Source organism: Elephantulus edwardii, unplaced genomic scaffold (assembly GCF_000299155.1).
Source record: "Elephantulus edwardii isolate Elephantulus edwardi_28Jun2011 unplaced genomic scaffold, EleEdw1.0 scaffold00017, whole genome shotgun sequence".
NCBI lineage: Eukaryota > Metazoa > Chordata > Mammalia > Macroscelidea > Macroscelididae > Elephantulus > Elephantulus edwardii.
The window spans coordinates 1,171,163-1,194,987 of record NW_006399767.1 but is presented as its reverse complement, the minus strand read 5'-3'; the positions used below and the strand labels follow the sequence as shown (position 1 = coordinate 1,194,987).

Sequence of the window (23,825 nt, the reverse complement as noted above, 5' to 3'; positions counted from 1 at the left end):
AAAAAAAGAAAAATTCCTTCACTGGTGTACAATCCCCCTCTCCTGCCCCGAGTTCACTCCACCTTCAGTCTGGACTCCTGTCATAACCATAATACCCAATATAGCATATATCACTTTCAAACAGTTCTCTCCCACATCTGTTTCAATGCAGTATACATAATTTATCCAATTTTTCTCAGTCTAACTCCAACCTTGATATTAGTCCCATTCTACAACAATGGCACCATGCAGCACCTGTCCTTTTATGACTGAGATATTTCACTCAGCATAATGTCCTACAAGGTCACCCATTTTGAATAATATTGTTTTTCACTCTAACAGATCATCATCTATATATTTAAACAAACAATAATCTAAAGCACAAATGAAAACTTCAAGGCATTAGAGCCTAAGGAAATAGTGACGAAGGAATATAGGTAGGGACAATTAGAATGTGACACAATAGGAAGTATGTCATCAATGTTATTGTACTGTTTGTGTAAAAATGTGAGTGACTATGTGTTTAATTATGTATATCTTCACTCAAAGCTCTGGTGGGTTTGCCCCACTAATCCAAATATGGTGGCTCTCTGGCGACTCCACGGGACAAAGATGGGAAATCTCTTCCCATACAATTTACAGATTCAGAAAATCCACTGAAGAGTCAGCCGTGACTCTGTTCAGACTCTAGAGTGGTAACTTTGATTATTTATTTTTTTTTTAACTAACATAGCCTAAGAAAGGTGATCTGACAGAATGTGGAAATTATCAAATAGTAATCACTGACATCACATGCAAGCAAGAGTCTGCCTATGATTATCCAAAAATGACTGGAACAGCAGAGAACTGCCAGAAGAGCAGGCTGGGTTTAGAAGGGGTCATGGTATTAGGGATATTATAACTAATGTCAGATGGATCAGAGAAATCAGAGAGTATCAGAGGAATGTCTATATGTGTTTCATTGATTATGCAAAGGCATTTACCTGTGTAGATCACAACAAACTGTGCTGACTCTGAGAAGAATGACAATTCCAGAACACTTGATTGTGCTTATGCGAAACCTAAACTTGGACCAGGAGGTAGTCATCAGAACAGAGCAAGGAAACACTGTATGGTTTAAAATTGGGAAGGGTGTGCACCAATATTGTGTCCTAGCTATATTTTTTCAAGCTATATGTGGAACAATTTATCTAGGAGGCTGAGCTCTATGAGGAGAAATGTGGCATCAGAATTGGAGGTAGACTCATCAACAACTTGCATTACACAGAAGACATAATCCTACTTGCAGAAACTGAGGAAGACCTGAAGTGCTTGCTGCCGATGGTCAAAGACTGCAGCCTCCTTCAAAATGGATTGAAGCTCAACATCAGGAAAACAAAGATTGTCACCACTGGGCCGATTGGCAGCATCATGATAAATGGTGAAGAGATTGAGATTGTTAACAGCTTGAGTTTGCTTGGTTCTACAATTAACACTCTTGGTATCAGCAGCCAGGAAATTAAAAGATGAATTGCCTTGGGAAAGTCTGTTGTCAGAGACCTCGTCAAAGTACTGAAGAGCAATGATGTCAGTCTAAGAGACTACGGTGTACCTAATCCAGGTCATAGTTTTTGCAATTACTTGTTATGCATCAGGTAGCTGGACAATTACTAGGGATGATAGAAGAATTGATACCTTTGAGCTGTGGTGCTGGAGAAGAGTATTGAATATGCCCTGGATTGCTAGGAGAAGAAACAAGTTCGTCCTGGGGAGGGTAAAGCCAGGCTGCTTTTGGAGGCAAGGATTCTGAAGCGTCATCTGACATGTCAGTCCCTGGAGAGGGATATCATGCTTGGGAGGGTGGAGGGACAGTGCAGGAGAGGAAGACCATCAATGAGGTGAGTTGACTCGGTGACTGGGATAAGGGGGATAGGTGTGTCAGAGGCAATAAAATTGGCACAGGATAGAGCAGGGTTTAGGGCTGTTGTACACAAAGTTGCTATGAGCTGCAGATGACTCAACTGCACATAACAAAAACAACAATATAACCTTATAACAATATAACTCCTAGGTAACTAACCCTCAACATAACCTAGGATATGACTGATTTTTTTAAAAAAGTAGCCAACTAAATTAAATGTTTATGAGTCAACTACACTCTGCTCTGAACTTTTTTCCCCCTTAGCAATGGAGAAAGAAGAAACTGTTTACTATGGAAGGCATATTCTATATAAAGGTGACAAACAGTCCTTAAATATAAGAAAACCCATAAAAGCAAATGCAGAGGATTAAAAAATATAGCTGCTTCTATAGAAAGTGATTTTCCTCTTCCTTTGAAAACTCTGGGAATGTGAGCAGAATCGGGACAGGCTGTCCAACAGACTACCTTTGGTCATCTACCAGTTAAGGACCTAGGCTCTACACGAGGACCATTCACTAGAAATTCAACACTGCTTAGACAAATCTAGTCTATTCTTTCACTTAGTCTAAGTATGCAAGATGCAGTCCCCTTTTTTAATGTTTTTTTAAAATTTTTTATTAGTTTATTTACAAAATTTGAATACGTTATTTTTAAGAACAAATTCTTTCAATTTCCCTCACCCAACCCCATCAAATTTATACACTGGAGAGCTTTATGCTGAGTGAACTAACTCAGTCCACAAGGAGATATATATATACTGTATAAAACCATTATTGTAGAATGAGTGTAAGGATCCAAGAGGGGTGGGAGAGGGTGGAAGCAGAGGGATGAGGATGTGCAGGGGGAGAGGGGATTAATCATAGAGTTGTACAATTTGATGGGGGCATTTCCCTTCTTTAAGGAAACAATCTGAATCAGATTTTTTAAAACCCATGCTATTAATTCTATCCTATTGTATGGGACCTAGCGTACTGGAAAGTTCTAACATTGTTAACAGATCCTAATTCTATCTTAAGTTATTCCTCAAATGCTGACATGAGATGCAGGCAAACAGTCTGGGTAAAGAGTCTGGGGGGAAAAAGAATATCAAGGAGCGTAACGCAAGTACCTTGGTGTCTAGCGACCCAGGGATGGGAACCAACTGCTGGAAAAGCCCTTCCTGACACACTTTAAAGTTTATTGTGAGCAAACAGCTCTTATTAAATGTAAACAGCATCTCACCGGAGGTCAGAGACTTGCTGCTACAGCATATCCCAAGGTAATACCACTTTAAGCTTCACATAAACTCTTAAGCACTTTCTATCCTAAAACCTGACCGTAGGTGGTACAGTTTTTTACGATATGTTATAATAGTGCAATAAATCTGTTAGCTTAAAATCGAATCTCCGTGGCCTTTTAGAGAAATCATCATTAAATGCAGGGTCCTGTTAATGATGCCATCGAAGTGAAATTGTTTAATCTGCTAAGGGGGTGAAAGGTCACCAAATGAATTTTTTATAATACATCAACTTGACACGCAATAGGGAAAACTGTAATAGATAAAAGCAAAGGAAAAGGGCACTGTCTTCTTCTGATAGGTCAATAGCAGCCAAGAGAGTCACTCATCCACTTTCCTTTCATGATGGGGCTCCTTTTGCATTTAATATGGACACCCAATTAATACCTCAGCACCACAGACAACCTCATTTTAGGTGACTTATAGCAATTTCTCCCCCTTCCCTGAAATGAAAGTGATCACAATACATCATAGCATTGTGCGAATTAACGTTAATTGATTCAAGTTACCAAGCAATGATGGGCCACTTATATAATCTAGGCGTTATTGGGTGCTAGAAGGGATGGAGGGAAGATTAGATTCCAGGGTCCGTTGCTGTGACGACGGGAGTCACCTGACACCTTGTTAGACAGTTGTAAGGTTCTATTGCTGGCCCCAGTGGGGTCGTCAGTAAACTGGAGTGATGTCCAAACATCATTACACGCTGCTCCGATATTAAAGCAAAGGGATTAGCAACTTATTGCAAGCAACCTGGATTTGTCATTGTGCTGTCCTTATCCAATTTCCAACTGCTAATGTGACTGTAGCCTGCAGGCAGGAGGACCTACAGCCAAACTTTAAAAATGGGGAGGAAAGTTCCCTCTGAGGCTCTCAGTTTTAACCACTACTTAACAGTTTCCAGTACTCAGCCAGGTATGTGGAAGAATTTTTTTTTTTAATTCTTAACTGCAGGTTGAAAAAAGAAAGATGAAGAGAATACAAGATATTTCACAGTTCAGAGATCACTCCTTTCCATTTGAACTCTTGTTCTCTCATCTGTCAGATTTACATTTGTGGGTGGGGGGAAGGCTTTGTATTTTAAGGTCAAACCAGGTAAACAAATGAAGCTTGTTGGTTTTCCATAGCTGACTGAGGGATAGACTTAGAGATTAGTGATTGCTCCCTAAGTCTTTTTACCTTCCCCCCCCCCCCGCCTCAAAACTTAGGTTTCTGGAAATGAGCTTAAAGTCTTGATGAAATGTTTTAGGGTATCCTGAGCATTTTCACTCTATAATTTTAAATAGGCTCATTGTTTTAGGTACCTTTGCATCAACTCCTGGTGACATCCCAAGCTCATACCTTATGCATGGGGTGTGGGGCCAGAATGCTTCCTAGTTATGACTATAACTCATTAGACACTGATGTTCAAAAGCATACCATCACTCTTATTAGTCCTTCCCCCCTACCTTCCCTCCCATACTGTCTTAATGTAGAAGTTCCACTGAATTCTGTGCATAACAATACAGGAGCCTTGGCTGACAGAGTTTGGGGCTGCATTTGAGGTGCACTGACTGGGAATCAAACTCAGGTTTCCTGTAGGTAAGAATTCCACCACAGAATTATTACTTCCTTCTTTAGTGTTTTTAATATTTTCTTTTATTATTTTTATTATTAGTCTGTTCATGCACACTATCGTCCCTGCTCCTCACCCCTTTTTAAGAATACTAATTGTCATACACCTGGTTTCTAATTGTCCATTTCTCTCAGCATGTCCTTCCCTTCACTCCTTCCCGTACTTTAAATAGGGCAAAAAAGACAGATTAGCCTGTATGTGCACGAGGGGAACCTTTATGAACTTTGTAAGCAAATGAGTATTTGAAAAAAAAAAGTACCTGAAAGACCCTGCACCCTAGTGGAAGAAAAGTTAAGATCTTATATTAATTCAGTTTCAGGCATATCTGTTAGCTCTTCTACTTTAGAAAAAGCATTTGTTTAGCACATTGTAAAGTATTCAAAGATAAATATAATATCATGATCTTTTTCTCCAGAATAGCTTTTCTTTATTGTTAGGAAGAAAACTAATAACTTTCTGACTTGGCACATACTATTTAAATGTTGGTGTGTAAGGTTAAATGTCAGGCTACTAATAGGAATCCCAACCCACTAGCTACTCTTAGAGAAAGATAAAGCTGTCTTCTTCTGTTAAGAGGCATAACCTCAGAAACCTCATCCAGGGTACTAGCCAAGAGTCAGTGGACAACTGACAACAGTGTTTCAGTTTTTTTCTTCTAAGTTTGGCCCATATGACCCTTCTTAAACTTAATCAGATGCCCTGAGAGCTGTGAATTCAAGAGAGAAACAATGTCTAATCATAGGATGGGTCCCTTATGAAACTATTGTACTATGATTCTTAGCCTGGTACCCCACAAGCACACAATACACCTAATTACAATATTACATGGCACCAGGATTCAATAGACACTTCAACTCTCTTAACACACTAACTCTAGAATACCACTGCTATCTTGGCTTGCCAACTACAAGTTAAGTGTACATTTCAAGATGTACACAGCTCACAGCTGTGCTTTAATAATTTTTATTAAACTTCTGTAATTAATTCCTTGGAATTCATTCCTCATTTTCTATTGAAATCCAGTGTATAGGTTGCAATGCATCAGGAATAGATAAAAGCATAGACTGGCATGACATAGCACCTAGCAAAAAATTTGAGAAACAAGAACCTGTTTGGTAAATCTAACTTTTAAATCATTAAAAGGCTGTTTTAGAATATATTTTAATCTCTATATTATGTATTATGACTATTTTATTTAGGAGAAAGGGAACTGTGAGTATCATTTTTTAGATCATATACAAATACTCAAAATTCCCTGTCTGTGGATTACAGCAGCAATTATAGTCTAGCCAGGAAAGGAAAAGCCTTCTGATGGAGACTTAATGCAGGAAGAAGTACTTGTTAGGTTTTATCAAGTCTGGTACGACTCATAACAACCCTATAAACAGTTACCCTAAAACCTGTCCTATCCTTTGCCATGCTGACATCTCTGAGACATGAGACCTCATTACTGAAGTCACTGTGCCAATCCATCTCATTGGCAGCATGAGGTGGGCATGTCTTCCTCTACTTCACTGACCCTCCATTTTTTCAAGCATGATGTCCTTTTCTAAGGAATAGCCTCATCTAGCTACATGTCCAAAATATGAAAGGCCACACTTCATCATCCCTGCCTCCAAGGAGCACTCTGGCTGCACTCCTTTCAGGAAATACCTGTTCAGCTCTTCTGATAGCTCACTGGATACTCAGTACTCTCCTCTAGCACCACAGCTCAAAAGTATCAGTTCCTTTTTGTTGTTGTTATGTGCCATCAAGTCGCTTGCAACTCATAGCGACCCTGTGTACAAGAGCTCTAAATGCTGTTCTATCCTGTGCCAACCTAGCCATCTCAAACACACTTATTCCCACCGCTCCAGTCACAGAATCGATCCATCTCACCAAAGGTCTTCCTCTCCTTCACCGCCCCTCCACTCTGCCTAACATGATGTCCCTCTCCTTGCAACATGCCCAAAATATGTCAGATGAAGCTTCAGAATCCTTGACTCCAGGGAACACTCTGGCTTCACCCTCTCCAGGACAAACCTGTTTGTTCTCCTAGCAGTCCATGGTATATTTAACACTCTTCTCCAGCACCACAGCTCAAAGGCATCAATCCTCTTTCTATCAACCCTATTCACTGTCCAACTCTCTGATGCACAGCACATAATTGCGAAGACTATAGCCCGGATCAGGCGCCCCTTAGTCTCCAGCCTGACATCGTTGCTCTTCAGTACTCTTGAGAGGTCCCTCACAGCTGACTTTCCCAATGCAATTCGTCTCCTGATTTCCTGGTTGCTGTTACCAAGAGTGTTGACTGTGGAGCCAAGTAAATTAAAACTGTTAACTATCTCAATCTCTTCACCATCCATGCAGATACTGCCAATTGGCCCAGTGGTTAGAATCTTTGTTTTCTTGACGTTTAGCTTCAGTCCATATAGGAGGCTGTAGTCCTTGATCTTCCTCAGTAAGCGCCTCAGGTCCTCCTCAGTTTCAGCAAGCAGGGTTGTGTCATCTGCATAATGCAGGTTGTTGATGATTCTTCCACCAATCCTGATGCCACATTCCTCTTCATATAGCCCAGCATCAGTTCCTCTGTCGTCCTTATTTATTGTCCAGCTTTCTGATGAGGAACAGGCAATTGAGAAGTCCATGGCCTGAATTAGATGCACCTTAGTTTTCAAACTGACATCAATGCTCTTCAATATTTTAGAGAGAGCACTATATGCAACAAAGGGTTTAATGGTATATACTTTTCCATGGATATGTTATCAGGAAAGACCAGGCCCTGAAGAAAGACATAATGCTTAGGGAAGAAGAGCATCACAGATAAAGAGAGAGAGAGTCAATAAAATGGACTGAAACAGTAGGGGCAAGAATGAGCTCAGATATAGAGATGGTGATTGTGAGGTTGGCACCCGATGGAGTGATGTCTCTTTCTACTGTACACTACCATTAGAACCTACTCAATGGCACAAAACTAAATCAAAGCAAAACAAAACACAAACCACAAACAAAATAGCAACAAGCACTACCATTAGAACCTACTCAATGGCACAAAAAGTAAACCACCACAACACAAACAAACAAATCCCAAACAAAATAGCAATTAATACTAAGTACTGTGGTACTAGGTACATAGTACTAGGTACTAAGCTTAAGCTCTCTAAGAGATATAATAGTCAGTTGCAGCCTTGACTGCATAATACATAATATAGAGATTAAAATATATTTGTGAAAGAAATTTTTCAAAAACAAGAAAAATCTATCCAGAAGAACCCTTATTAATTTGGTACAAAACTAGGTTAAATGTTATGTAGATTATGTTGAATGAATTTTTCTTTGTATTAATTTAGGATAATGACATGAAAACAACATAACCATATTGATTAATTTAGTTGATATCTGCTTTGTCTGCCTATTAATTTTTAAATCTCTAGATTTTCACATAGAAAATAGCTTTTCAACTAATGTGTGAGGAATAATAAAGGCATTGAAATTTATCCATTTGAATCTTTATCCTATTTAGGAGCTTACCATATGTACTTTTAAATTTTAAATTATTTGGTTTTATTTGGTTCTAGGAAAAGATAAATTTTGAAATTAGAGCTACATATGTGTGCAGTTCTAGATGTAGATATGTCAATAACAGTGGCAGATTATAATCAACATCCTGTTCACAGGAAAAAGAGCAGAAAAAATATAAAGTGCCAAACAAGGGCTTAGTGGCCTGGGGCCATTTAGTTCAAGAAAAATAGTTCCCAAGGGCATCACTGCAGGAACAGAGCTATGAAATAAATAATAGTTATAATTATGACAATGAATTATCAATAAATATGTGGATGGTCTACATTATTACCCATTTAATAAAGCAGATATATAATTTGTTGGTATTTTTTTAAATTTAAAAGCTGAAGTGTTTTTAAAAATGCTAGTGATAAAATAAAAAAAAAATAAATGTATGTAAACTTAGGCAAAACTCTCTAATTCTCCCACAAAGTCATCTACAGAAATGGTATGGATTTTGCTATCTACCTTATGCAACAAAATCTTTGCAAAATTATATTGTGGTGGTGGTTCTGTCAAATCAATTAGACTCATAGCAACCCAGTAAGAGAGGTATAACTGTTTCATAGAATTTTTTTGCCCATTCTTTTTAAGGGATCAGACCTCCAAGACATACCTTCTTGGGAGTAATTAATGTTTTCAAACCAATGATCTATTAGTCTACAGTGGAGCACCTAACCATTCAGCTACCAGGACTGTTTATGTATTCAAGTAGTCTTTAATGCAAAGCCATTAATTAATAGTATTGTCATGGGGGAGGAAAGAGAGAAGCTGGTGACACAAGAATCTTCTTCAGAATGACCTTCTTACCAGTTTGTAGCCTATCTTGAAAAGAGCAGTCATTCTCCTGTACTAACAGAAAGATTCTGCCTTTGCCTATTCCAAAGCACTGTTTCCTAGAACACAGGTGTCTGGGGAAAGGTTGCAGAAGAGGAAAAACTACGTTAGGGCTGAATGTCAATAGACGTGCTTCATCCACTGTTTTCCTAGCTTTTCTTCTCTATTCCAAGGCAGGTTACTCCTTACATAAACTAAAACATCTTTAAATCCACTATTGTGATGTGTATGCACACATTCACCTGTGCATACACAGTTCTACACCCCCACAGTAACATGTGACACGTTCAGTGATTTAAGCCTGATTCCTTAGAGCTGATTTAGGGCTTGTAAATGTCTGTGGGTCCATAGCCATGCCATAAACAAAGGGCTTTGTGAGGAATTAGTACATTTCTTTTGTATGGCTACATAACATAAAGGTGGTATTCTTATGTGCCTGTTACTTGTCTCCTACTCATAGCAGTCCCAGTTACAGCAGCAGGAAATCCTGCTTAATTCCGGGCTACCTTCAAGATCTCTGTTGTGTTTAAGACCATTACTACAGTGACTATGTTAATCAATCTCATTAAGCGTCTTTGTCTCTTTCCTTAACCCTCTGACTTGCCAAGTATGGCACCCATCTCCCAGGGCTGTTGCTTCCAGATAAAATGCCTTAAGTGTGAGGGACAAAGTCTCACCATCCTTGCTTCTATGAAGCACTCTGCTTGCAGTTCTTCCAAACAGTCCATGATACATCCAATATTCTTTGCCATCAGTAAGTTAATATATTACAAACTTATCTCCTAGTTTCCATCCAAGTCTGGACAGGCTTGGCTGTGTTCAGTATTTATCTGGAGACTCTCAGCAAGAAGATACTTTCAGATTTATACAAGTTGTTGAACTCATACCCTTATAGTTGTAGAAGGGAGATTTTTATTTTCTTGCTGTCTGTCAGTCACTATCTACTTCCTACTCATTCTGCCTATATGCCTTTTCATTGTCAAAGTCTTGACTTTTTCTCAAACAGAATATTTTTTAATTTCCTTTTCTGGCACACAGGAGAGGGGTCACCATTTTTTTGGGGGGGGTGATTAGTCTAAATCTACTTGTATAATCCAGAATATTCTTTTTGTTTTAAAGAAGATGGATGCCGCACATGATAATGTAATTACTGACATAATAAAAGTTCTAAGAATTAGGTCAAAACACCTTTAGGATGTCTTTTAGGTCTTTTCAGACCTTTTAAGATGTTTATTTAGCTGACCACAGCCAGCTTTATATGGCAGTAGTTAAACTTCTTTGTAAAATTTATTTTATTGTGCAAGATTGAATACTATTTAGAGACTTCAGAAGTTTCTTTTGTAGTATGGAGATGAATGGGGTAGGGGGAAAGGTGGATGAGTGAAAAGAAGATAGGATATTGATGAAAGCAAAAATCAAGTTTCTACTAAAACAGCAAAATAAACTATATACTGTCACAATTGCAGATTTGAAACAGTATATATACATATATAAGTAGAGGATTCTATGCCTTACTTAAATAAAATCGAGTGGCTTTTGTTCTCATGGAGCCAGAGAATAACCATTTAAGACGTTGTTGTTGTTGTTGTTGTTGTTGTTGTTGTTGTTGTTGTTGTTGTGGGTCTTCCAGTAGGAACCGACCCATAGCTGACCCTCTAGTGGGTTTTTCAGAGGCAGTTAATCGCATGAAAGGAGACTGTCCATTCTTCTCCTGAGAAGCGGCTGGTAGTTTTGAACAGCTTCTTACCACCACACCACCAGAACTTCTTATTTAAGACATTGGTGGCTTTTTATTTATGACTAATCTGCTTGATAATACTTTCCCAATACATTGCAAAATTTCATTAGTTATATTTGAGCCAAAGTCTGAAGAGATTTGTAGATTTTCAGTTCCTTTTTTTCTTGGGTCCTCACTAATACATAACAAGTAGGATAGAGTTGGCTTAAAGTACATCTTGAAAATAAGGTGTTCTTCTGGCCTAGGGGGCAAGAAGCTGTGCTGTCAGCCTGAAGAAATGTGGTTGAATCCACCAGGTGCTTCCCAGAAGATGGCCAATCTCCTTCCATGCAATTTACTGCCTCTGAAAGCCTGCTCAGAGTTACCATGAGTTTGTTCCATCTCAACAGCACACAACAACAACAACATGACTTATTTAAGCAACATAAGAATCATAATCTACGTGTCATCTACTTATTGCCATCCAGCAGATTCCCATTCAGATTGAGCCTGCAGTAAACCTGAGGACAGAATAGATGCTCCCCATAGGGTTCCCAGGTTGTGAATCTTTGTAGAAGCAGACATTGATTTAATACAATAGTACAGAATTGCCATTAGGATTGGAAGGGCACGTAGACAAAGAAAGGACAATCAAGTTCAAAAAAATGCAGACTGAGCTGCACAGAGTTAATAAAAATGGGAGCATTTTAATGGACTTTTCTGGTTTTCAATACTTTTAACCTATACAAGTTATAGTATTTTCCCCCCTTCCATTTCACTTTTTTTATGGGGCCCTAGTGATGCAGTTGTGATGCTAAACATTGATATGTCAAATGTGATAATGGTTATCCATGGGGGCAGTGTTTAATGGAGATTTCCAATTAAAACAAGCTTGGAAGCAGGAGTGGCATCCACTTCCAAAATAGTCTGCCTCCAGAAACTCTATGAACATGGAGAAATGACCAAAGTTATACAAGTATTGAGGTCTTTCATTCATAGGGTCACCATGAGTCGTCTACAACTTGATGGCACTTCACAACAACAACAACAACAAATTGATGCAGTTGCTGCCACTTATTTGCACTAAACCCAGGAGCTCTAAGCAAGGTCTGGCAAAAGTCAGAGGGCTAGGGCTTGTGTTGAAGGGTCAGGGCCCTGGGATATTATGAGCAAAATCTTGAATTTTCTAGAAAGTATCAAAAGAAGAGGCATGGAGTACAAAGAGTCACTGAACCAAGAAAAAAAAAATGGCTAACACTGAAATATTTCAGGAGGTACCTATGGGAAGCCAATACTAAATATTTGTAATAAATGGAATGCTATCAGGATGTGGTGAAGGTGAGGTACAAGCTAGAGTTCACCCTGAGGCACTGAGGCAATCCTTAAGGGTTTACCCTATTCTTGCATTTGCTGACCCCTCCCTCCTGAGTCAAGGAGAAGGTTTTCAATAGAAAGAGCTTGGCTTCATTTGCATTGAATTCTCTGTGATTTGCTTCCTGATAATTTTCAATAAAGATACAGGGAAGCTCAGATCCAAGCTTCATTTGAGAACTGCTGGCCTTCTGTTGTTACTCTCTGCTTTATCTCATTCCTGGCTGTCTGTCTCATTATTAATAATTATAAAAATACTTTACCCTTGATCTGCAACAGGTACTATATGATTAAAAGCCAATGGTAATAAAAATAATTCATGCTGCACTTAGGGCATTGGCAAAAAATAAGGCCCCACAAATAGCTGGTTTAACAAGTCACATGATTCAAATGACATGTGCAGCCCTGAACATGCTTACCAGTGTATGCTAGGAAATTTCGAGAACAACTACCTGGCTAACTGATTGGAAGAGATCAATATTCATTTTTATTCCCAAGAAAGGCAATCCAACAGGATGTGGAAACTATTGAACGATATCATTAATATCAAATAAGAGCAAGATACTGCTGAAAATAACTGAAAAACAGATAGAGCTGAAGAGACAGACAACTTCAGATGTTCAAACTGGATTTAGAAAAGACTGTGGCACCAGGGATATCATTGCTGATGTCAGATGGATCCTGGTTGAAAGCAAAGAATAGCAGAAGATATTTGTGATTTATTCATTATGCAAAGGCATTTGAATGTGTAGATCATAACAAATTATGGCTAACATTGAAAAGAATTGGAATCCAGAACATTTGATTGTGCTTCTATGCAACCCACATTCAAAGAGGTGATTGTATGAACAGAGCAAAGGGAAACTGCGTGGTGTGTGTCACTGTTGAATCCTTTCTTTATACCAATCCAATCTGTATGCTGAGCAAATTCTTTGAGAACTAGTTTCTGTGAAGGATTGGAGGAAGACTCATTAATAATCTTCGTTATGTGGGTGACACAACTTTGTTTGCTGAAAGTGAAGAAGACTTGAAGCACTTACCCCAGAAAGTCAAACACTACAGCCTTCCATACGGATTGCATCTCAACATAAAGAAAACAAAAATCCTCACCTCTGGAATAATAGACAACATTGTGATAGATGGACAAAATATTGAAATTGTGAACTACTTCATCTAACTTAGAATCATAATTGATAAAGGTAGTCCCAGCAATCAGGAGATGTACTGTGACAGTGTGCTGTCAGGGACTCCTCCAAACTACTGAGAAGCAAACTCCTCCGTTTGAAATAAAAACTTCCTCAACCCTGTACCAACCTCACAATCTCTGTTCAGATGATATTCTGATTAAATATTTTGGTAAGTGTTTTGTTTGTTATTCTGATAGATGCTATTTTGTTTCTTAAGATCTTAAGATCTTTCCCAGACTCTAGTCTTTCTTCTTTTTGTAATACTAAATTCATATACATTGTATTTCATTCAAGTATATTGTGCGTCATTCAGGTACATTGTGCTTTAGGAACTCTGCAGGCCTAACAGTAAGAAACTGTGATCCCAAAGTTCAAGTCCATCAGCTGCTCCTTGAGAGAAAGAGACATCTCCTCCCGTGTAATTAACTGCCTCTGAAAACCCACTGGAATGTCAGCTGTGGGTCAGTTCCAACTTAATGGTTCATAACAACAACATTGTGTTTCACACACTTTTTCCATTCACATTTAAAATTCATTCCTAAAGAAACTAAATGAATGAATGATCAAGTTGGTTTACAAAAATGTCTTCTATATGGCAAGAAGCTGTGCTGCAATCCCAAAAGCATGCGGTTCGAGGCCACCAGCTGCTGCATAGGAGAAGGATAGGCACTCTCCCGTGTAACTAACTCCCTCTGAAAACCTGCCAGAACACCAGCTATGAGTCTGTTCTAACTCTACGGCACATACAACAGCAATATAGTTTTCATCCAAAGGCTCAATATATGACTTATCCAACATCCTGTGAAATAGAATAATTATGAAGAATGTGAATTTTGATCAAGAGTTTTAAAAATAATTTAAATCTGTGCAATGACTTAAATTTTGATCCTGAAGAAATAAAGCAATTTTGTGATTCAATCTAAGTAGATTGGCAATTATAATATTGGTGCAAGGAATCTGGCCTCATTTAAGTGTTTATGATTAATACTTACCCATAGCCAAGTATTCCCTTTGGCTTAGTTACCATCAAGGTCCCAAGAGTAATATTCAGGACATCCTCTAGCACTCCAGTTTGTTGAGCAATAATAATCTGATGAGCCAAATCCTGTAATTTGACACTTGATAGGGCTGGAAATAATTCAGTGTTCTTTACTGTGGGCAAATCACCAATTTCAATGACCAGCACTTTTGAAATGGTCTCTACAGTAGTTGGTGGTAGTGCACTTTCAGAGCTCATCTCTATCATGAGAGGTCTACGTTGACCAACTCTTCTGTAACGAGGAGAACAAGCCACATTTGGGCAATTGCGTCGTCTTTTTGCCTTGTTGTCAGCAATGGCCCCAATGGTTCCTTCATTACCAGACATCTCATGAATAATTCTGATTTGCTCTTGGCCAACTTTTAAGAAGCCAGTTAGTCTTTGAAGAATCACTGTGTCCCAGCCTTTTTTGAAGACTGGAACTATTACAGTGAAAGCCAAATGCATGGAAACACCTGAACGTATTTCAATAAGTTCCTTTCCTTGAATAACAATATACAAGAGGTTATCCATGATGTTGAAGAGGTTGGTACCACTAGACTTATCTAAGAGTGAAGAAGCTGATTGAAGCAGAGTAGGTGGAATGAAACTATCTCTTATGAAAACATGAGGTCTCTGGAGCTCATGGTAGAATATAGCTAGCAGAAGCTTGGAGGTACTTTCCTCTCCCAAAAGAAAAAATCTCAAGACTTGAGGTGTCTGTCCCACAAAACAGACTTTGGTGATTTGCCTTGTGGGTAAAACAGAATAGAAAGTAGATACCCATCCTGATGTGGAACAGATACTATGAGCATTCCCACTACTGAAGGTATCCACAAAGCCACCAGTCACAGATACAAGTGGATATAACTTATTCATCACCCAGCCGGTATCCGTACTGTCCAGAATGAGCACCACATGGTCAGTCTGTTTGCAGATAAAGCCTTGCATAAGCGATCGGTAGGTGCATTTCTGTTCTTCTCTAAAGGTACCTACAAAATAAAGGAAAAGGACAATTTTAATACTAGCTACAATTTCCCCAAGATAATTTATAACCAGCCACTCTAGGCATCACTTCATAAACTATGCATCGGACACCTAAAATAGGCTAGATACTGGAAAGATAAAGAGGCTATAACCTGTGTTCTTAAAATACATAAAGTTTATACTTACGTATTGAAGATGGCCTAAAACGGATAGTACAGAGTAGAACTCCACGGAGCTTCTGTGGCTGGAACCTTTACAGAAGCAGATTTCCATATCTTTCCCTTGCAGAGTTATTGGTGAATTTGAATGGTCAGATTTTACAGCCATTTTAAATATATTTTGAATGTATGTGTTATATAAAACATGTTACTTATAAGTTAATAATATGCATAGGAGCTAATTGTGAAAACAGTTGATTGTGTAAAAGAAATAAGAAAAAAACAACGGCAATGAGATCCAGTTACTGGTGGGAAGCATGTATTGAAGAAGATCAAAGACTATAGCCTTAAATATGGATTATATCTCACCACCAAGAAAACAAAAATTGTCACCACTGGACCAATTGGCAACTTTATGATGGATGAAGAAAAAAAATTGAGGTTGTTGAAGATTTAATTTGACTTCAATCCACAATCAGCATCCACAGTAGCAGCACTCAAGAAACCAAAGAGTATGTTGTGTTTGGAAAATGTGCTCTAAAGCTCTCCAAAGTCTTAAAGAGTGGGGATGGTAGTTTACAGTCTAAGGTGTGCCTTATCCAAGTCATGGTATTTTCAATATACATCTGAATCTTGGACACTGAATAAGGAAAACAGAAGAATTCATCCCTTTGAAGAGTATTGTTTTGAAAATACTGAATAGTTCATGAACTTCGAAAGGAACAAACAAATCTCTCTTAGAGGAAGAACAACCAAGCTGCTCCTTAGAGGCAAGAATAGTGAGACTTCATTTAACACTTTGAACATGAAATCACTTGGGGAAAGACATTGGCAACAGACATCATCCTGGAAAAAGAGGAAGGGTCAGAGAAAGAGAAGAGGATCCGACAACAAGACAGTTCGACATAGTGACTGCATCAATGGGTTCAAGTGGGGTGGAAATTGTGACGAGGATGCTTCAGGACAGGGCAAGGCTCCAATCTGTTGCTCTAATGGTGGTTATGAATCACAGTTGACTCAACGGCACATAACAGTAACAACATCTTAACAATAACAAAAGATCTATAATAGATAACCTCGACCAGAGAGTTTACAAAAGTATATGACACAAGCCTGCTTACTGAAACTGAGGAGGACCTGAATCGCTTGATACAGAAGATTAAGGACTGTAGCCTTCAATATGTATTGAAGCTCAATATCAAGAAAACAAATATTCTTACCACTGGGTCAACTGGTAGCATCATGATAGATGATGAAGAGATTGAGAGTGTTCACAGATTCATTTGCTTGGCTCTACAATCAACACTTGGCATGAGCAGCCAGGAAATTAAAAGACATATTTCATAGGGAAAGTCTGCTGTCAGGGACAAAATACTGAAGAGCAACAATGTCAGGCTGGAGACTAAGGGGCACCTGATACAGGCCATGGTCTTTGCAATCACTTGCTATGCATCAGAAAGCTGGACAATGACAAGGGATGATAGAAGGAGAATTGATGCCTTTGAGCTGTGGTATTGAAGAAGGGTGTTGAATATACCATGGACTGCTGAGAGAATGAATAGGTTCATCCTGGAGAGGGTTAAACCAGGCTGCTCCTTGGAGGCAAGGACTCTGAAGCTTCCTCTGACATGATGCAAGGAGGACCAGTCCATGGAGAGGGTTGTCATGCTTGGGAGGGTGTAGGGACAGTGCACGAGAGGAAGACCCTGGATCAGATGGATTGATTGATTCAGTGACTGGGGTTGTGGGGTAGGTTTGTCAGAGACATAAGATTGGCACAGGATAGAGCTAGGTTTAAGGCTGTTGTACATAGGGTTATGAATTACAGGTGACTCAACAGCACATGACAACAACAAAAACTACAACACATATTAAAATTGAAGAGATATGGTGTGGCCAAATTATAAAGGATTCAGAATGCTAGACTACATAATTTTCTTAACACTTTTTACTTTTTCCAATACATGCTACTGTTGGTCAGTGAAACCAGTTGCAAAGGACTCATAATTGACCTTCCAGTGGGTTTTCAGAAGCTGTAAATGGCACAAAAGGAGACTGCCCATCTTTCACCTTTCAAGCAGCTGTTGGATATGAACGACTTGCCTTTCAATTGGAAGTACAACTTCCGACATAAAAAGTTTCTTCCTATGAAGTGTTAAAAACATGCAGAAAGGTGAGGAAAATTATTTTGGGAGTTGTGGACAACAGGCAAAGGCATGAGTTGAGAATGATGGGCACAGAAAGACTCTATATAAAAAAAGCATTATCCCTTGACTCATTATTGCTATCTATTCCTAATCCTTTCTGACACTCTTAAATATCTTGTTCTGAATCCATACAAGTACTTTATCATTCAGCAAGCACAGAATTTCTTTATTTCAAATTTATATTGTTTTTTCTATACATTGTAAATTTACCTTTGTGCAAGTCCATCAGAATAGCAAATTCATAAAAATTTGGGACAGGAAACTTTCGTCACTGTTGATTATAAGACATATTACATTCAGGATATTCTAACTCCTTTTATATTCCTCTCTCCAAATGATAGAATAAAAAATATATGTCAAAACTGCTATATATTAATGAATTCATGAATTATTATTACCACATAGATATAGGATAATGGGGGGGTTTTAGCATCACCATTTCCATCAACGAAATAACATATACAATCAAGCTCACATTCACTTGCTTCTATACTATATTCTTCATCATAAGAGCATCCTAGATACAATAATGCACGTATCAATGCAAATCCTAGTAATGCTTTAAAACCTAAAAGTACTTTGACTAAATAGCTTTTTATAGCATTTAGTTAACCACATCATTCTGCTCATTGCTTTCAGAAGACATTAAATATTTCTTTATAGTTCCAAAGGACCCATTTCACATGCTATCATTTGAGCTCAATTCACCTGCACAAGCCAATTTCATTGTGTGTTCCATACAAATTTTAAGTTGCAAGTCAACTGGACTATGTTCTGCTTCCCAAATGAGTCAATGTTTTCCTTCTCATACTTTGCTCATGATATTCTTTACACCATCTCAAAAGTACATATTCTATTAAAAAGTACATGGCAGCTCTCGTATTATCTTAACCTTTATCTTGTAATTACAGGATTTATCTATTTTCACCTTCTAGCCATATTTCTCATTGTCTGTATTTTATTAATAAAAGGGGATCACATTATTTATTATCTGAAACTTGAGGGAATAAAAAAGTACTTTTAATAACTATAACCAGGGCAATAGATCTACAGGATTTGTTGTGCCTAGGTATCTGCCCTACACCAATTTCTTTGCTTTCTTTTAGTAAATGTGCACTAGGAGAAAAGCAACGACTTAGTAACATCAAAAAATACAGATTTTCAAGAAGGAATAAGGACATCAAAAAAACAGTAAATAGCTGAGTAAATAATATTTACTTTCATTTTCTTCTTTAAAATGAAAGGACTTTTGAAAGAAGCAAGCATTCATTATATCATGGAGTAATGTATATATTGCAACTATGGCAGGAAGAGATGGGATTTATGACTCCAAATTACTGAGGAGTAATGATGTATATTTGAAGTCTAAGGTATATTTGACTCAGGCCTTGGTATTTTCAATCACATGCTGTGCATCTGAGAGTCGGACAATGAATAAGGATGCCAAAGGAAGCACTGATGGCTTTGAACTCTAATGTTGGAGAAGAATACTGAGTATCCTACAGACTGCCAAAAAAAACCCAAACAGATATGTCTGGGAGAAAATGCAGCCAGAGTGCTCTTTGAATATAAAGATGAAAAAGCTTCACCTCATATACTTTGGGCATGTTGATAGGAGAGGCTATTTCTTGGAGAGGGGCATTGTGGTTGGAGATTCCCTCAATCAGATGGAGTGACACAGTTACTGCAGCAATGGGCTCAAGTGTTTCAGAGCTGATGAAGACAGCACCGGGTAGGACACGGTTCAACATGTTGTTCATAGGATCACTATGAGTCGCACTTGACTCAAAAACACCTAACAACCACAGCATGTGACTGCAAAATTTCTGTACTTCACTTGAAATGTACATTATCTATGAGAAGAATATAAAAACTGTACTTTCCCTGGACTCTCTAGAGAAATTCCTAAAATAATAATGCAAAGAGGCAGAGATACAAATGCCAATAGATTAAAATGGAAATATAAAAAAAATTAAATATTATAATAAGAGAAAGTAGGGAATGCAACACTAACAACAATAACAAACGAGACTAGAAAGCAGAAAGTAGGCAATCCACAAAACAAAAATCTTCCAGATATAAAGGAAGGACAGAAACATCTGTCTGTTGCTGCCAAATCAGTTCTGACTTATCCTGACCTCACAGGGTTTCCTAGGCTGTAAATCTGTTATGTTAAAGTACAGCTCACTGTAGACTATGCCACCAGAGCCCCTTGGAGGTTGTGGATCTTTCCAGGAGGAGACTGCCAATCTTTCTTCCAAGGATCCCCAGGGAGATTCGAGCTGCCCACCTTTCAAATTGCAGTCTAATATGCCATCAGCACATAATGATCCAGTGGTTGTACTTAATGATCCCTATGGTTACACACTCAGCCGACAACTGTGAGGCCAGATACTTCTTGGGAGAAAGATGTGACAATCTGCTTCCATGGAGATTAAAGATATGGAACTCCTATGGGTCAGTTCTACTCTGTTCTACATGGTCTCTGTGAGTTGGAATTGACTTACTGACAGCACAATAGGATGGTTGTAATTTAAGGATTTAGGAAAAAGATGGGCAAAGCAAACTATAAGAAATGCAATCATAAAGATATCAATTGAAAATGATTAAATAGGGAAAGAGTAAAATAAAACAGCGAGCTCTGGTGGCTTAATTAAAAGGAGTTTTCCTGCCATCCTAAAGGTATGTGGTTTGAATCCACCAGCTGCTCTGAGGGAGAAAGATGGGCAATCTCTTCCTGTGAAACTTACTTCCTCTAAAAATTGGCTAGAGGGCCAGCTATGACTCTGTTCTGACTTGACCATAAATAGCAATGACAAACTAAACACACAAAAAGGCAAATGGTAACTAAAACTGAGAATGTCAACAAAGATGAAAGTTTGTTCTTTGGGAAAAATTTATTATCTCTCATGAGATTAATGAAGATAAAAAGAATGAACATTAGTCAATAGACAAAAATGAAAGAAGGATTATCACTACATATTCTAACCATATTGTTATTGCTGTCATGTGCCATTTAGTTGAAACCAACTCGAAGCTGATCCTCCAGCATGTTTTCAGATAAAGTAAATTTCATGAGAGGAGATTACCCATCATTCTTCCCAGGAGTAGCTAGTGGATTTGAACTGTGTGCCTTTTGGATTCTAGCACAGTTTCTTATCAGTAGGCCACCAGAACTCTTCCTACAGAAGGTTAAACACTGCAGCCTTCAATATGGATTGCATCTCAGTATCAAGAAAACAAAAATTTTTGTTTCTGGACCAGTAGTCACCAGCAGGATAGATGGAAAAACATTGAAATGGTCAATGACTTCTTCACCTTAGTTGGATCTATAATCAATGTAGTTGGTATTAGCAGTTGGGAGATCAGGAGATTTACTGTTTTGGGTAAACTGTCAAGGACCTCTTCAAAACAGTGGAGAGCACTGACTTCAGTTTGAAGACTGAGGTGCACCTGATTCAGGCCATGGTCTTTCTCAGTCACTTGCTATGTATCAGAGAGCTGGACAATGAATCAGGATGACATTAAAATAAGTGATGCCTTTGAACTGTGGTTTTGGAGAAGAATACGGCATATTCTATAGACTGTTAAAAGAATAGATATGTCTTGGAAAAGGTGCTAGAGTGCTCCTTAGAGGCAAAGATGATAAACCTTCATTTCATTTGGGGCATGTTGCTATGAGAGATTTTTCCTTGGTGAAGGACATCTTACCTGGAAAGGGGGAAGGATAGCACAGAAGAGGAAGACCGTCAACCAGGTGGATTGACATACTGCACTGCCTGCAGCAATGGGCTAAAATGTGTCAGTGATTGGAACGTTGGCAAAGGATAGGACTGGGTTCAAATTTGTCATTCATAGGGTTATTATGATTCATGGTCAACAGCATCTAAGAACAACAACAAGCCCCTCCACAAAAGATAATGAGAGATTATAATTAATAACTTTATTCTGACAAACCTAACCATCACCATGAAACAGATTTCTTGAAAGTTATTGTGACTTCAAAGAATTGAACTGCCCTACATCTCTTAAAGGAATTCCATTTACTCAAATGAATATAAAATTAATTTAAATAAAAATTGATTATCAGATATACAAGGATAAACACTTTTATGTAATCATTTATGTATGTTTTCTCTTTATAATCATATAATAAGTCTTAATTGCTAAATCAGGGATTATCTTTTTTTTAGATTTTATTTTAATAATTTTAATGAACATTTACAGGGATTTTGGATTTCTATTCATTCATTCTTGCACTTTTCTCCCTGCCCAGCCTTCCCCCCTTCACTTCTCTCTTCGAAAAGCAATAGGAAAATTCTTTCTTTAGTAAACAATCACCCCGCACTCCTCCCACCACCCCACGTACACTCCACTAGGCAACCTTGATTGTGGACTCTTGTGATAACCATAATACCCTATCATACATCCCTTTTAAATTATTCTCTCCCTCATCTGTTTCAATGCAGTATACACAATTTATCCAGTTTTTCTCAGTCTTACCCCAACCCTAATATCTGTCCCATTTTACAGCAGTGGCACCATGCAGTATTTGTCCTTTTGCGACTGAGATATTTCACTCAGCATAATGTCCTCCAGGGCTACCCATTTTGAATAATATTGCATGAGTTCTTTGTTTTTCAATGCAGTGTAGTATTCCATTGTGTGAATATACCACAGCTTCTCTATCCATTTGTTTGTTGATGGGCACCTGGGTTGTTTCCAACTCCTTGCTACTGTGAACAAAGCCACGATTATCTTTAAAGCATGGACTCAGGATGAAAGTACTTGATTGCACGGACTTAATGACCATGGAAATTGTGCTTTGCAACTTTGATGCACTAGTGATTTTTTTAATATTATTTCCCAAATCAGAAAGTGAGGAGACTTCTCTCATGTGAAATCTTTGTATCTCATTGGTTCCACTTTCTAAATTGAGCAGCCTATTCTCTTTTTTAAATATTTTTTTCTCCTTTCAGCCATGTTGTTACAATTGTCTAAGTTACAGACATGATTCACATTTCATCTGTTTTATTGTTCTCTAGTTTTGTTTTTCCAACTTCTCTCCTGGGAGATAAACCATGATTAATCTTCTTAAAAAAATCAGAATTAAACTGATTGCTCTTGAGTCTATTCTGATTTATGACAATGCCAGGGAGTAAAGTCAAACTATCTCAAAGGGCCTGCAAGACTGTAACTCTTGACAGAAGCAGACACCTTCCTTCAGTAGAACAGATGACGAGTTCAAACCATTGGCTACTTGGTTAACAGCTGAGTAGCTTAACTGTTCAATCTTTATAGATGGCTAATTTATTTGGGTTTTCCCCAAATAAAAAGATCATTAGAGAACTCACGTGGCAAAGGAGGTAGTGAGTTGAGTTGCTAATTCAACAACTGTGCCACCTTGATGTTTTGAATCCACCAACTTCTCTGGGGCAGAACAACAGGAAAATTCCTCCCATGAATTGTATTACTGCCTTGGAAACAAGAGGCAGGGTCTGTTATGAATTGATTCTAACTCAACAGCAATGAAAGAGAGTGATCCTAGCTAACACAATTCTCACTTATGATCTGATCCAACAAAACGTGAAGATTATCTAACAGTATCATTAATATTTCATGAAGATAAAATACTGTTGAAGATCATTCAAACCCAAAATAATACATTGACTGGAAACCACCAGAAGTTCAAGCTGGATCTGGAAGAGGTTGCAAGGATGTCATTGCTAATGTCAGATGGATCCTGGCTTAAATTAATACCAGAAGAATGTCTGTTTGTGTTTTTTTTTGACAGTGCAAAGATATTTGTGTGGCTTATCACAAATTATGACTAACATTGAGAAGAATAAGAATGCCAGCACACTTGGTGGTGCTCATACCAAATTTATACCCAGATCAAGAAACTGTTGTCCAAACAGAGCAAGGAAACACTGCATGGTTTAAAACGTGTCAGCATTGTATCCTTTCTCTATACCTATTCAATCTGTATGCTGAGCTAGTAATACACGAATCTACACCCTATAAAGAAGAATG

General features: G+C 38.2%; 1 protein-coding gene across 1 annotated transcript in view; it reads right to left on the bottom strand.

Moving 5' to 3' along the window:
- The window catches only part of PKHD1 (polycystic kidney and hepatic disease 1 (autosomal recessive)), an 866,042-nt gene that overhangs the window by 58,609 nt on the left and 783,608 nt on the right, over window positions 1-23,825 (bottom strand). Inside the window, exon 59 of the mRNA XM_006882114.1 lies at window positions 14,415-15,432. Within this exon, the coding sequence (XP_006882176.1) occupies window positions 14,415-15,432 (1,018 nt within the window). The remainder of the gene's footprint in view (window positions 1-14,414; window positions 15,433-23,825) is intronic.